We start from the raw sequence: 16,372 nt of genomic DNA on the forward strand, positions 1-16,372 counted from the left end.
TTGGTGAAGGCCTGACTATTCGAGAAAAACACCTATTTTCATTATTTTCGGTAAAACACCCCCTTAGGCAGCGCACAATTGGGACCACTTGCTTCCAATATAACTGGTTAGGGTTTCCAACTGGGACCCGCTGCTTCCAGTTCAACTGGTCATGGTTCCCATTGGTGGCCAGTTGAGTTGTAACTGGGACAGCTGCTAACTGGAACCAGTTGCAACTGGAATCAACTGGGACCAGTTGAGTTGTAACTGGGACAGCTGCTAACTGGAACCAGTTGCAACTGGAATCAACTGGAACCAGTTGAGTTGTAACTGGGACCAGCTGCTAACTGGAACCAGTTGCAACTGGAATCAACTGGGACCCATTGGTTTCCAACTGGGGCCAGTTGGACTGCAACTGGGACCATTTGATCCCAGTTAATACCAGTTGAAACCAGTTGGATTCCCAGTTGCACATTTTCACCTGGGAGACATTGTCATTTAGCAAATAAAAGCTTTCTTCATGCACTTCGCACACTTACCGCATGTAGTTGGTGTGTTAGACCTGCGGTCCCATGGCAGTCTTGCTTATTGCCGCTCGGCTATACTTTATAGAAAGCATCAAAGGCGTGAGGCTGGCCGGATTGCTGTCAGACAAATTTAAGGCCAGCCTCACGGCGTTGATGCTTTCTATAAGTATAGCACACCAGCTAAGAGCCAGACTGCAGTGGGAGCGCAGGTCTCTAGCACACAAAACTATACATGCAGCAAGCCTGAGGAAGTGCATAGAAAAAAAGTTCTCATTCACAAAATTTTAGCAATGTTTGGTAAAGAAAGCCCCAACCAGCCTGGCATTATCATCAAGCACAAGCTGCCGTCTAACCTGCATGTTTATGCTGAGTCCAAGACCTGAGAGATTTATTGCAGCAGACAGCACATTGTTTTCAAACACATTTATTGAACATAAAATGAAATCAGTCTTTGAATGTAAGGGTAATGTAAGTGAAGTTATGGGAATAAATTATTACTGAACAGAAGTCTTCAACGAAGTTCACTTTGAAGGCTTCGAAGTTATGTGAATGAAAAATTACTGAACAAAAGTCTTCAATGAAGTTCGCCTTGAACGCTTCGAAGTGATGTGAATGAAAAATTGCTGAACAAAAGTCTTCAACGAAGTTCCCCTTTAAGGCTTCATCATGCTGCACGGCTACTCATCACAACCACTTGATCCTAAGAATACAACAAAAAAGAGAGTCAATATAAGCTATCCAAAAACAGCGAAAAGAAATACTATAAGACATTCCAAGCATGAGCATACCAGCAGTACTGCTACTCAATATTACCATGAGAAAGAAATGCTTGGCTTGGATTATAATGCCCCACTCCTCAACTTAGCAGAAGAAATTGAGAAAGATGATGCATACTGCAGAAACACAGCAAATGCAGATTAATAATGCATACATGAGCAATAACCACGTTACTCATTTCAGCATATGTAAGTATAGCTATTCCTAGAAGCTAAAGAGCACTCTGAAATGCCCTTGGGCCTTAAGAGTATCAATAAATAAATACAAAGACCTTTCACTAATTCGTGCTTCGTTGTAAATTTCAGTTTCGGAACATCATACTACAAAGAGTGATGTTTTCATACTAAAGTGCAGCAGATAAGAGCTACACTGGACACACATTTGAGTTTCCAGTGTATGCCTAATTGTCTGCCACATTGTGTCATAAAGTTATGGGATAACATTCAACTTGTTGAAAATTTCTCAGAGGCAACTTAACGTCCAAATATGATGAGAAACATAACCATTAAAGGGCTCAACAATTGATCAGAACATGTCACAAGATTCTAGTGGAAATGAAAACTAACTTTCGGGACTATTTTTATCATGGTGCTTGTGATTTAAGTAGGAAGTATAAAGTGCTATAGAAAGTTAAAAAAAAACGCATGTACCGCTTCTGCAGGGAAGGCTTGGTACAATGCGACAGAGAATTGAGCTAACTATGCAATTTCTTGTCATTTAATACATTATACTTCTTGCTTAAACTGTGGTCTTTATGTCACACAGCCATGTGCACTTTATTTATTCCATAGCATTACAAGATAAAAAAATGTTCTGAGAAGCAAAGCCAGCATCACGGCAACAGTGGAACAGCACACCTGCTGTGAACTGTGGTGTCCATGATTGCATGGAGATGCACTCAAGTGCTTTTGTAGGCAAACTTAAGAGTGATTACATATACTGTAGTCTTCATGTGAGATACAAAAAGCTGTTTACTAGTTTTACCATAAATGGGTGCCACCACTGGATGAGCAGAACTACTGATATAGCCTATAAACTCTCGCAAATGCTGGCATATGATTGTTATCATGCTCACCTCACATATCACTGTTTCTAGCATGTTTTCCAAGCACAACTCAATCTACAAAGCAGATAGAAAATTTTAAAAAACGTTCTACAGTGCTTTCCATTTACATCACACTGACTGGATACTGTGACCAATGAGCTTCGATTGCAACAGAAAAAAACTGGGCACTGCAGAAATTAGCTGTCAGTTCCTTTAAGCTTTCTGCAAAATGCATAGCAGGTTTATTACCTCTTGCTGCATTCCTGTGCCTTGCTGGGGCATGACGCAGCCATTCTCGAATGGCTGCCTCTATGGCAAATTCATTTGCAGCGTGAACCTTTTGCACAGCACCTTTGAGAAAGTCAAAGCAATAATTGAGAGACAAAAAGTGACACCAACTTAAACATTCAATCAAGCCAACAGCCTGATTTTCTTTCCGATGACAACCGTCAAAGGCGGATACAAGATTTCGTCCAGGGGGGGGGGGGGGCAGCTAATGAGAAGTCTGATACTTAAAGCTTTAAATTTGTAATAAATTTGTAAATGCAAGTGACTTATTTAGTAATATTTTGTGCACTATGATTATATTCCCCATGTTGTTCCTTTATCGATCTTAGCTCTACTTCCATGTTCAAAATGATGTTGATTGGTATAAATATGCAAACGTGACTGTGCTGCCGTGAACCCTTGCGATAGGAGCAAAAACAAAACCAAAAGACAGCTTTCTTTCACCTCTCTTCCACCCGTTTTTAAGAGGGACTAAACACGAAGTTGATTCATTGATAACGACACACACACTCGGCTTTCAAGAATTAAGGAGGGGAAGGAGTTAGGACATCTGACCCCCCCCCCTCCGGATCCACCAGTAACAACACTATAACAACAATACCCCTGCGTAGAGTAGCCAACTGGACTGCTGTCTGGTTAACCTCCCTGCCTTCTCCCTTTTCTGTAATCCTAGAAGCAAAAGCATGATGCTTAAAACATTTAAAGCAAAGTCCAAATGGCAGCCACCTGACAGATTTTAGTTGAACGGAGAGACCTCTTTCACCAAGGAAACAAGAGAAGCTATCAATCAAGTACATGAAAAACACTTACTTATTATGCAAGAGGCAAGACGGAGCTCGCTGAATCTACGCTTTCCTTTTTTTCCAAGCCATGAGAATTCCGCTGCAAGATTGTCACAGAGCAGGTAGCAAAGAATTCTTTTTGTGCACGCAGCAGCATTGATTCCACTTTTGTTGGCAAGCTCTTCCACCTGAAATAGAGGCAAGCCAATATACACTTATCGTAAGCATGCAATTAAAAACTGCACATATCTCATGAATATATATAAAAATAATGGCTTTACTAAAAGAGTACATCGACTACTTCAAATTTTCTATAAATATATGTAACCTAGGGGACAAATTAAAATTCTATTCAGTGGTGGCTGAGGATTTACACACTGCACTAGTGTTGAAAAGAAGGAAGACATTAGGTGGCCCTCAGACAGCAAAACACACACAACACACAACCTCAATGCACTTACAAGCACATCTTTCATCTGGCCAGTCAACTTGTTATCGAACTGTTTCAGTGACTCGTACTCCGAGAACGGGCTGGAAACTAAAGGTGCATTTCCTTTGGCAGCATTGGACCGTAGCCGGCCGATCAGCCCATGTATAAGTTCCCCATGCTGCTTTTGAACCATTCGCAGCACTGTCAGCTTCACGAATACTTCATGCTGGAACTCTGAAATAAAATGGTACAAAAAGCCTGCAGACCCCTAACAACCAATCTTTGTTTGTGACTTTTGTGCTAATTTGTAGCTCTGATAATCCCAAAATTGAACTTCAAATATTGTAATGCATCATAACTATCCAAGTATAATTATGATCAATTTCGACATCACTCAAAACTCCCACCTAAAATTATAAACTAGTGGCCTACCACAGGGGAGTGCCATAATGCCAGATGTGCTAAGGTTGAAGCTTGGGCTAGTGAGTTGGTAGATAGTGCGAAGAAGGGGAACAGCGCTAAAATTTTTTAACAAACACAAAGAAAGAAGGACGACGTGGATGGCCAGATGTGGTTGCACTTTGGCGACCTTGAAAGTGCATGTGAATGCTTTAGTGGAAGTTAGGGTGTGACACTCCAGGCAAGTGTTAGCGCGGAAATTTCTGTAAACAATTAAACGACACAACACGCCCACCTGCCGAGCACCCACATTTCTATCACGAGTGTGCCCTTTTGAAAAAAAAAATTCCTTGCTACAGTACTCAAAAAAGCCATGCACTGGTGCCAACAGCCAGAACCACGTTGACAGCAGCCACACAACAGAGTGAAGAATAACGCTGCAAACTTGTCTGTGAGACTGAGAATACTCTCATTAATCGTTAAACATCACAGGAGGCCCCTGTCCTAATCATACTAGTGACAATATCCAGATGTGCTGCCTACTCAGATGAACAGTCACGGTTATTCAAAACCAAATTAAAATTTCTCAGAGGCAACATTCACCACATTAATTTGGAACGATGTGCTCAAGTCAGTAATGCCTGTGTACGCTAGACAATCAATGAACACAAACATTTCAAGCTTTAACATTCGATGTCGGGAGTCCTTTACAGAAACTTCATGTATGCTAATCAGTCAGGCACACATGGGAAGAATGAATAGAAAGAGAGAAAAACGAAGGAGAAAGGCAGGGAGGTTAACCAAGCTTGGCTTGGCTGGCTACCCTACACGGAGGTGGAGGAATAAGACAAGCTTTACTTTAGTGAATACGTGAAAAGCTGTATTGACAACAAAAAACAGCACACTAATTCCTCTCAAGTATACTAGCCCTACATTGCACCTGGCAACATGAACATGCATCCAAAGTTGCACTTTAACCAGACAATATCTATGAAAATCTCATTAGTTGATGCTGAACGTACCCTCTGGGGTTAGCGCCTTCCTGTTTTTTGCCCGTGCAGGAGGTGAAGCCATGGCTGCAGACAAAACATGAAAATTTTAATGCAGGTTTGGTTAAAAAAGTGTCAGTACTGGACTGATAAGTTTACCGGGGGCACATATATAACTGAAAACACATGACTAACGAGAAGCTTTCACAGTTTACCAGAGTCACGCATGCCAGCTTCAGTCTCCTGGCCATCCAGCATCTCTGCAAAGAAAGTGCTGCAACGTCACCCAGCTGCCCAGAATATAGGGATGACTAAATATCCATTCAAGGGAAACTATGCAATTTATTGTGCTGGGCTCCTAGCAGCCCTACAACTTGGCCTAGAAATCTTAAGTTTTAGATACAGCTAAATTGATTTACATGCTTCAATGGTGCCTTTATAAGGATACTTTTTTAAAATTACATATAAGTTAATATATGCTCTCCAGCATAAGGAAAGTGGAAGTACAATGCTTACCACAACCATCTTCCGATTCGTCAGAGTCACTTGAAAGATCTGCAAAGTATTGAGTAGTTAGTCAACTGAAGATGAGGCCAGAAATGTGGATGATTACCTTCAGTGTTTTCTGCCGGAGTGTCGCAGTCTCTGTCTGCAAATTCAAAACCATGTCAGACAAGAAGCACTCTTAAGGACTTATTTGCTTACGTGTTGAACCAGATGGGCCAGGGAAGCTGCTGGGGGGTTTCAAAAGAGCATTGAAGGTGTGGCTTGGCTTTGACATCTTAAAAAGAAATATGCAGCATTGACCGAGTGTGGCAACAAAGAGAGACTTAGTATGACGTATTGTAAAAGGGTGAGCTGCTGCTTGCCTGTCCTTTCTGTTGGTTGCCAACCTCTTGCAACTGGTTTCCTCCTTCGTGAAATTCGTCTCAAGCATTTGCACAAGTGTTCTCCATTCCTGCATTCAAAAAGGAATATTACAAAAGAGAATAATCTCTTCGTATGACAACTTACGTTCATCTGTGGACGGTCCATTTGAACCAGTGAGGCGTGAATGAAAAGTAGGCACTTCATCATCGCTGATGTAACGACTTGGCTTTGACACCTTATTAAAAAGACAGAACAGACTGTGGGCTTTGTCTCGAAACTGCACAGCAGGTTCGAGGAGTGGGGAAAAAAGAACATAAATGCGATATGAGTAGCATGATGGTAAACCAAAGGGTCAGTCTAACCTTCCGTTTCTGAAGGTGCTCAGATTCAACATCAGAGTACTGAGCTTGATCCAGATTTCTACGAGCCTCTTGATATGTGCCTATAATAAGAACCCGCATATTCAGAGAAACTGCATGCATCATACTCAAGTTAAAGCTATCCATAATAAACTTACTGTAGGTAGTTTTCACCACAATGCTGTACATTTTCCAGTCTTTGTTGGGGGCTTTTGCTTTTTGAACAGTTGCCATTTTGCAGCCAGGTCCTGGTGGCCAATAGCATTTGCCACCAACAATCCATATGTTGGGCACAACAGCTACTGTTTTCTCTTCAGTAAATTCCACAATGGAAAAGCGCATCTGTAAAAAATTGTCTGTGACCACTCTCAGACAAAAAATGAACATAAACATCGACTGGTTAAAATTTTTTCGCAAAAGCTAACGCGAACAACTGCCTTTGTTTTACAGTGTTCTCAGATTTCAGTGGACATATTAGACATCTCATCTGCCAAACTAACTTCATAAAAAAGTAACAAAATTATAAATGTTGTACAGAAAATTTTAGTTGCAGAAGATGACATAATGTCAGCACCACCTTTCTTTATTCAGCTACTATCAAACACTGCCGGCATTAATACACTCACTTAAGTGGCAGCATGAAGAAACATCGCTATGCTGAATGCATTTTTTAGAAGAGATTAAAATATTTTTCTATCAGAATGTTAGCACAAATTCCAGTTCTTTGTTGCTGTAGCCTGCATTCAACAAATTAGCAAGGAGCTAGAACATAAACAGCGTTTATTCTTTCAACATAGGAACAGTGTTCGAGCTAGCTCGTATGAAGTAAAGGTACAACTACAAACTTATCATGGTAAGGAAGGATAACCAGCTTGTTCTGAATGTCAGTGATTGACCAGCACTGGACATTTGAAAGCCTGTCAACAACAGCAATACTGAGCCTAGTAGAGTCTAACGGTTGTGTGTACAGTGGTTTCACTTCTAGAAACTGCCTTCCTACAATGCAAGGGCTCTCATCTTGGCTACTGTGTGCTATAGCGTCAACAAGGGCAATCGCATTTCCAACTTTGCAGCAGTTGTTGGCTGCTTTAAGGGTAACCGTAAAGGAACGAAATTTGACTGCCTTATATTGAGGGTTCATGCAGCCTGTAGGGGTAACAGCTGCCTCATGGCTACCAAGCAGCTCATATCCATCAACAGTGCAAGATGAGGAAACGCTCTGTAGGTTGTCACTTTCTTTTAACCTGTTGTACAATTGGCGGAGGGGACAGCCTGACCGGCGAAGAAGCTTTTTGATCATCTGCAAATTGTTTTCGAAAGCAAATGCTGAAAAAGATTCTAAAGTACCATGCACCTTTGCATCAGCAGCAAGATGAAAAAGACATTGAACATTGTACGAGACATTTGATGCACCATACAATTCCACAAAGCCATTGACAAAATGCTCCAAAAGAGTTTGTGCATAGTCTGCATGCTCATGACAGAGAGAAGGTGTGCTAAGGATGTTTGATGCTGCATGCAGTGTCAAGAAATTAGCATAGGCAGCAGCAGAAAGGTTGCCTTCAAGTACCACAGGTCCAGTGTAGTGCAAGAGCTGTCTGAACTCAGTAGCTTTCCACCTGTCTTTTTCATCAAATGACCTCGGTTTACGTGCAAACTCCTGAGGAACATGCTTTTCAAGAGAACAGCTGCGTTTTGATATTTCTGTTCGGTTTAGTGGCCCGATTCGAACATTGAGAGGTCCTGAAAACCACAGGTTCACAAGTTTACGCGTAACACCAAGATACAACAGATGCATTGGATCAAGTGGTGCACATATGATGCAGTCTATTGGTAGCTCAGTCAAGATTGTTACTCCCAGATGGTGATCCATGTCCTCCTGCTGACGAAATGACTCATCAGTTCTAGGTCTACCTACTGTTGCAGAGAAAACTACTTTCTCACGAAAACTACCCTCTGCTGTACATTTTGGACAGCCATAGTAACTGCTGTGTCCTTTAATCTGGAATATAAAAGCCCGAGCCGGCGCATCACAGATGATGCTTTTGACTTTGATTTCTGCTACTTTCCCAGATACCGATATACCAGACTGAAGCAGCTCCTTCAGCTCGGAAACAAATGGCTTCAAGAAGTCATTAGCACAGTCTGGCTTTGAAGGACCCACAAATGCACCTACAAGAAAAGGTTTCTGCAAATCATCAGCCAAGTCTGGGTCACGGACACAGCACTGCACTGGCCAAAGCTGCTGCTTCGAACTCTTTGCCAAAGGAAGCCCATCTATATTAAAACAAAGGGGTACTACATCTGGGACACGCTCTGCGGAGCCCAAAATGTGTTCCAGCCCTTTCCTGAGCCCATAATGACAGTAGGTTCCAGGAGACAGTTCTACAATACCTGCTGCAACAGCAGTGTTACGGGGGGTTCCCAACAAACTACGAGCATCGCTTGGTAAGCCACTGAAGCAATCATGTGACCTTAAGAGCCGCAAGAGAGGCGTCAATGATCGCTGAGTTATGTTATGTTCCACCGCCCACTTAGCCAGATTTTCGCGAAGGTAGGTGACTCACTGCTGACGTCACGATCTCTCGTTCCTCGCGATTCCAAAGCATTAGACCCAGGAAAGACATTGAGAACGTTGCACTCTCCTCGTCCAACGCTATCCTCATGTTCCAGGCCTCCATCGACCCCGTCCACCGAGACTTTGCTCTCGCTATCAAAGTCACCACCGCAATCGAGTTTCGATCCTGCTTCACTCGATTCGCTTCCCAATGAATACTGCATAGGCATAGTTACTCGAGAGCTGCGTATTTTGCCACAACTTTCGCCTCGTGCTTGATGCTGGAGATACGGTGCATGTGACGCTACGGAGTCACGCTCTGCTAAAGCTTCAAACAGACTGTCAACTTCACAACGGGCCTTTTTCCGAACATGACTGTGAGAAACAAATTTTGACATTATAACACAAGTATGACACTACGAATTAACAAGCAAAAAAGACTTTCGTAATTCAGAGCTTGACACGTGCACTACATACACTTCTTGGTGACTAACACATGAAACACTCAAGGTATAGTTTTCATTCACGAAGCACGTACGCCAACCCGCTAACTATAGCAGCTACAAACGCTACACGTGCAATACCGCGACACACGGGTATATTTGGAAACATATACGTTCACCATGAAACACTGAAGGCATAGTCGGCATAGTTTTCATTTACAACACTGCCTGCGCACGACAACACGTTAACTTTCAGCTACGAACGCTACACAAGCGATACCGCGGCGCATATTTGACTAACACATGAAACACTCAAGGTATAGTTTTCATTCACATCACAGCCCGCGAAGCACGTACGCCAACCCGCTAACTATAGCAGCTACAAACGCTACACGTGCAATACCGCGACACACGGGTATATTTGGAAACATATACGTTCACCATGAAACACTGAAGGCATAGTCGGCATAGTTTTCATTTACAACACTGCCTGCGCACGACAACACGTTAACTTTCAAGTTTCAGCTACGAACGCTACACAAGCGATACCGCGGCGCATATTTGGAAACATACTTTCCTATTGATCTTTTCTTGCAGCGAAGAAGACGGGAAAAATCTGCTCAGAGTGGACAAATCGGAAACAAATGCCGGATGACGAGAGACCGCTCGAAACTTGCTGGAAGTACGCCTAGCAAGATGGGCAAGCACGCACTGAGTCGGAAAGCGCATGGGAAAGCGCACCATAGAGAAACGGAAACTATGACCGCACTCCTCCGCTTGCCCTCGCGTGCACGACCTACTGTACTCCTGACCTGCCCAGATGGCGGGGTTCCTATGGGAGCGCGTGTCCCCGCTCTCGTTCAACCGCGCACCGTTGGTGGCGCTTAGCACCTATAACCTGTTCGTCTGCTACTCTGCGGATGTTTGGACGGCGCCGAGTAAGAACGCCTGCATTCTGTGATGAACTGACGGCATATATGTGACTATTTCTTCACTTAGACGGCTGGTCAAGTAAGCTATTCAGTGCGGTTAAGTATTTATTGCACACTGGTTGACAAACGTGGAAACCCGTAGACTTACATATATTGTAGGACAGCCTATGTGGTGTCACGTCCATTTAATTGCGAAAAATTTCTGAATAACTTTTAGTATATTTATTGCCGAATTATTTTGCATTTGTGCATAAGAATTACGCAATATGAGGGCTCTGTTGGCCGAAATATGACCACGAACGCTGAAGCTGACGTCAGCGAACAGGTGCTGACTAGCGCCACGACGCTCGTATGTTACGGCCCTAGCGGCAGAAGGTGGGGATATCTGGGAGATGGGGATATCTGGGCAGGTCAGGGGAGTATAGGTCGTGCTCGCGTGATTGGCTCAAGTCGTGCATGCGTCAGCAAGCGAGTGATTCGGACCAATCACGCGTACCGCGCCGCAAGCAGTAAAAAAAAAGGAAAATGTCTGTGTTTTTTGTTTTTGTTGTTTTTATTGTATTATTTATTTATTATTGGCTGGTGCCCGCCCGCTACAAAGGTACAGTCTAGTACACTGTAACAAAGGGAATGGCCTCACTATCATCATCATGATCATCACACTGGCAAAGATGGCAGCCGGTTAGAGGTGCATGCGCTACATGCGCGTATGTGCGGGTTGCTGTTGGAACAACTGCGTTTTGTAGATTGCGATGTCAAAACGCCGTGCATCAGCGCTGTGTCTTGAGTTTATTTTCCGTTGTTCCTGTCTGCGTGTGGTGTTTTGTAAAAGGTGAGAGTGTTTTTGCTTCCGAGTACCTCGTTTCGGTTGTCGCGATGTGCAAGGTCGACGATGAAATAAATGTTGCACTGTCCGTGCACGTAAACGTCTGGTGTGAATTTGGACGCTCAAGAAATAGTAGTGCGGCTGCGAAGTGTTGTTACTGAGCCTGTGATCTCCGGCGGCCAATGCTCCTGCATTGCTAGCTTTCTAGCGAAGTGCGTAAGTATTTAAGCGCTGTCAGGCCATGTCAGTCGGCAAAGCAGACAAACTGTTCGGCGTAGGTAGGTGGGCTAACGCAGTCGGCGGTTGGCAGCGGGCACCGTTTATAAAATGCTGATTGCCGTGAGCAACACGGCGACACGTCAATATTTTGCAGCAACTTAGTCTGTCAATTACTTCCCTGCGTTCTCAGCGATTATGAAGAGGCCAATTTACACGTACCTATAATGGTACAACGTCGTATAGGTAGCTGTAAATTCAAGCAATTACGGTACACTGAGCGGAAGAGCAAGGTTTCGTGCTGCGTATTCGGTGCGCCTACAAGGTGAGGCGGAGAGAAACGACAAAATGATGGCAAGAAACTTGTTGACCACTTTTTTTTTTTTGTGCGGATAGCCTTACAGATTTCTCTGTGTTCGCGTGCGTCTAAGCTGATATGCATACGTGAGCTGAATTGAGGTGGTTGCAAACAATACTACTTACCTGCTGTTACAGCAGTGTTATTGTATAGCAGGTGTTAATTGGCCCCTTCATAGCTCTCTCAACCTTACGATGAGACATCAGCCAGGTTTTACTACGTCGCGTGCCCACAAGTTAAGGGAATCGAGCACATATCATCTGAAAAGCAAGACTCTAATCTACTATAATACCTAATTATAGCAAGCATCTCTTGCTTTGACGCCATCCCCAGTGCGCGTACAAGACATTTAAGCCACGCAGAAAGCACACTGATAACTACACTACGGAATTTTAGATTTAGTCCGCCGCTGTTGCAGAGTGGTTACGACGTTTGACCGCTGGCCTGAAGGACGCGGGTTTGATCACGGTTGTGGTGGTCGTCTTTCAATGGAGGCGAAATGCCTGCGCACTGTGGGTGTCCTCAGAGACAAAAAAGTTAAGGCAGCTGGGTGCCAAACCTGAAAGAAGCGCGGAGCTGGGCGGCCCTCTTTTGTTTCGCTTTAGTTTTAGATGTGAAGCATCTTATGACGGAGTTTAATCCGGTGGTGGTGGTGGTGTGCGGCGTGACCACCCTTACTGCGCATGCGCAAACCTCCACTCCCTCTCTCCCCTTTCCCTCTCCACATCACCCCTCCCCTTCCCCCTCTCATTTCCCTTTCCCACCCCTTCTCTACCTCCCATCTCCACTCCTCCTCTCCCCTCCCATCTCCCCTTTCCTCCCCTCCCCTTTCCCCTCCCCCTCTCCACTTCCCTTTTCCCCCTCACCACTCTTCTGAAACGCGGGCTCTACATGCCGAAACACTGCTTCGCATCGCCTCATGGTCCCCTTTAGCGGGAGATGGTGTGATTTTTCTTTCTTTATTCTGTTTTGTAGCGTTAGCTACACTTGCCTAGCCAGAGCAGGTTTCGCGGGGGTCATCATGAGCCGTGCTGCGCATGCGCGCGCGACTCGCCGCTGCTCCTCTGCGCATTCGAGATGGGTGACGTCGTAGCCATGGCGCGCGCAGCTATTAGATGCGAAGTATCTTAAGGCGGAGCTCAATCCGGTGGTGGTGTGCGGCGTGACCGCCCTTAGGGACTATACACGCGCTATCCGCACACCCGCTCCGCACGTGGCGGGACACCTGCCGCCCGCAAACGGAGGAGGAAAAACCGGTACCCCGTGTGCGACGATTGGCGTCGTTCCGGTTTTTCCTCCTCCGTTTGCGGGCGGCAGGTGTCCCGCCACGTGCGGAGCGGGTGTGCGGATAGCGCGTGTTTAGTCTCTTACTGCGCATGCGCATACCCTCTCCACACACCTCCTCTCCACTCCCCCTCACCATTCCCCCTGTCATCTACCCTCTCCCATTTCCCCTCTCCCCTCCCCCTTTCCACTCTTCCTCTGAAACGCGGGCTAGACACGCCGAAATTCTCTCCTGCGCAACGCCGCGATGAGCTCGACCGCATGCGCGTCCCCTCCCCTTCTCTCTCCTCTCCTACGCTGCCCCCTCTCGCCCGCCTGTCGACCGCGTTCCCCGCTCGCCCTGTGAGAATTAACGGCCAGGCTAGATGGAAGATATGACGCGCGTAGCGTCGCTCTTTGCGTTCCACGACGCGAGCTCGGTAGCATGCCCAACGAACGCCAACGGAACGTGATCGTGGAAATGCTCCAGCTTCGCATCTACTCATCGTCCCCTTTAGCGGGAGATGGTGTATTCGCCTTCGCTGTGCAGTCGCCGTCTGACAGTGCGCTGGTGCCGCTTGATAGCGCCTCTGAATGGCATTTGCAGGTGGGTAACGCCATGGAGAAGGAGAGCGCAAATGCTGCTCAACGGCGCAGAAGAGCCGAGAAGCTTATGTCATCGGACCCCGAAGTAGTTGCCTGGCAATTAGCGCTTCAGCGTAAGAAGAATGAACAGAGGAACGCTAAACGTGCTGCGGAAAGCTAAACGTGCTGCGGAAATCTGGAAAGCTCAGAATAATCAGCTGAACCTTTGCTAACGCTACGTATATCCTGGTATAGCCGAGCTAAGCCACTGCAAATTTTTTTTGTCTTTCAAGTATGTTTTTTTTTCAACGTCATTTTGTCGCGGCATATTTGCATTTCTTCTTTTTTTTTCGTACATTTTATCTTTTTTCTCTTTATGTGTACCTCTTTCTTTCCTACCTTTGTCTCACTGTCTCTGCTTCCTCTTTCTTTCCACGTTTTTTCTCTATTTTGTTCTCTTTCTTTGGTTCTCTCTTTTTTGCGATGATTTTCGTTTTCTTTATATCTTTCTTCCTCTCTCTCTCCCTGTACTCTCACCCATCAGAGTTGTTACAGGCCGCGCCGGAGAAATCGGCGCACGTGTTTTGGAAGCGAAGCAGAGGACTGAGATTAAAGAGGACGAAGAGAGCGCGTGTCAATTTACGGTGATGATCATTTCAAAAGTTTACATTATCACTGTTAATTCACTCCAACAATTCTATAATTCAATAGTCCATCATTCATATGTGATTACATTTAGATATAATTCAATAGTTTCTTGGCCAATCCCCCAGAGTGGGTGTGAGCTGCCTGGCGCAACGAAAAGCTTAAAGGAGTACTGACACGATTTTGAGGTGCAGCAAAACAGACGTTTTTGGTTTTCTTGGCATGTAGTGTTAACGCTCTCCAAAACGGGAGCTGGGAAACACTTATAAAATATTTTAGTTTGATTTTGAAGTTTTCACCTCCCAGCATCTGCAAGGCAGCTCCACCGCCATGCACAGATGACGGTTTGCGATATCTGCGTCCTGCATGCAGCCTAAATCGCAGAAATCACTTTCGGGGGTGCTGGACAACTGTTCACTCATCATGAACCACATGTGACTGACAGCAAAGGACAGCAGGTGCATGTTTCACGAGTTGCAGTCTCCCCGTGACGTCATGGGAAGACTTGACACCTCACAGCGTAGCCGCCCTCTCAATACCGAAACCAAAATCAGTTTTAAAGTAGCGATATTTAAAATATATTCAAAGCATTCTCAGGCACCCAGACACTCTTTTTAGTGTTCTTGACACCCGTGTTTTCATTTAGAGTGTAATGTGTACAGAACTGTATAGTAGCGTTATATTGAATTTATACATAGCGCTTCGAGAAAGAACGTACCTTTTGACTTGCTGTAACATTTTTTTTCGCATCAAAGGGCAGCCGCAGCCATGCCCTGCACGCTCGTCTACATCCAAGGTGAACACCTCATTCTAGCTTGTATTGAAGCCCTAGCTCATATAAAGAACTTGGTGTTTCATACATCATTAAAAAAATTGTTATTGTGTTTATCGATACATTGATCAGACGACACATATGTTTCCTTGGTGAAGTTGAATAAATGTTCTGGTTTTACTGGCTTGAATACTAGATGTGGTCGACCTTGTATGTTTGCTCCATTGCTCAAACGGGGCAGTACGAGGTTAAAAAAATAAATTAAGGCAGCTTTGCACTAGTGGTGCCAAGCCTGAAGGAAGTGCGGGGCTGGGAAGTCTGCTTTGTTTCTCTTGAGTTATCTCTTTCTTTCCTCCGCTCTTTCTTTTTTTCTGTCTTTATTTCTCCTCTATTTTTATCTATTTATTTCCCTTGCCCTTTCTATATTTCTTCCTTTTCCATCTCTTTCTATTTCTCGCTTGCTTCCTCTTTTCTATTTTTCTATATGTGGTTTTGCTTGCGTTACGCCAAGCGACGACAGCCCAGGCCCCTAAAGTGCTTCACACTTAAAAGCACCTTCGGGCTGCATGATTTCGCGCTATCATATGTACGGCAGCACTATAACGCCACGCATGTTAATTTTATGGTCGTTCGCGCGCTTTATCTCCTCGCGCAATTAAGGCATTACGCACGCTCGAACGTTACATGTCCATTTATTTTCGAGCACATTCTAGACTTTACATGCCAGAATAAATTTATCATTCTAAACGTCAACTAAAGCGGTTTAGACGACAGAAAGTTTTGCAATGCATTTGATGTTGTGAGCACGTATATGCGACATCATTTGCGACGTCTAGTTTTTGTCTAAGATAGAAGTGCATACGACGTTAATAATACGTCGGCTCCCTAGACTGTAAGGATGGCACATTATGGGGATGTTGATTAGACGTTATCGATAGACCTAGACGTATGGATCTTATTTCTATGTTGACAGGATATCAGTGGTTCACTGGGGGGGAATGAGAGACAGAAGAATTCGGCTTTTAGTTAACGCGCACGCTGCGAATTTTTTATTGTTCAACAACGCACAGGAAAAATCTCCCACCGGCACCACCTTGGAGGTCAAGAACTGGTATTAGCGTTACGACTGGTTACGCACTACGACTATACGACAACTACGAGGGACGAACGGGTGCCGCTTTAAGGAGCTTCGCCCCTAAAAACACAACCTGCGGAAAGCTGACACGGCTATGAACTGCTCTGCAAAATATTAGTCGTGCGCGCCGCGTAAAGGCCACAAGCGGAGCGAGAAGTTGCCGTTTCCTCAGGCGCCCTCTTTTCAAACAGATGC

General features: G+C 44.8%; 2 protein-coding genes across 3 annotated transcripts; both read right to left on the reverse strand.

The window, feature by feature from the left end:
* Positions 1-607: 607 nt before the first annotated feature.
* LOC119393199 (uncharacterized) lies at positions 608-6,139 on the reverse strand. Its single transcript, XM_037660049.2, has 10 exons — positions 6,086-6,139; positions 5,922-5,997; positions 5,830-5,865; positions 5,733-5,771; positions 5,432-5,476; positions 5,250-5,303; positions 3,860-4,062; positions 3,427-3,586; positions 2,578-2,679; positions 608-1,206 (listed from the first exon to the last, which is right to left on the reverse strand). Exons 2-10 carry the CDS (start codon positions 5,995-5,997, stop codon positions 1,184-1,186), a joined length of 738 nt encoding a protein of 245 aa, XP_037515977.1. The 5' UTR covers positions 6,086-6,139; the 3' UTR covers positions 608-1,183.
* On the reverse strand, positions 6,097-8,977 carry LOC125756189 (uncharacterized). 2 transcript variants are annotated; one of them, XR_005183871.2, is made up of 4 exons: positions 6,604-8,977; positions 6,449-6,528; positions 6,231-6,321; positions 6,097-6,174 (listed from the first exon to the last, which is right to left on the reverse strand). XR_005183871.2 is itself a non-coding variant. In XM_049416139.1 (4 exons), the coding sequence occupies exons 1-4, from the start codon at positions 6,836-6,838 to the stop codon at positions 6,146-6,148; spliced, it is 435 nt and encodes a 144-aa protein (XP_049272096.1). In that variant the 5' UTR covers positions 6,839-8,401; the 3' UTR covers positions 6,097-6,145. The 2 variants fall into 2 exon arrangements, 1 of the variants encoding a protein (XP_049272096.1); XM_049416139.1 differs by having other exon boundaries at positions 6,604-8,401.
* Positions 8,978-16,372: the final 7,395 nt, after the last annotated feature.

This window comes from Rhipicephalus sanguineus, chromosome 5 (assembly GCF_013339695.2).
Source record: "Rhipicephalus sanguineus isolate Rsan-2018 chromosome 5, BIME_Rsan_1.4, whole genome shotgun sequence".
Lineage (NCBI taxonomy): Eukaryota > Metazoa > Arthropoda > Arachnida > Ixodida > Ixodidae > Rhipicephalus > Rhipicephalus sanguineus.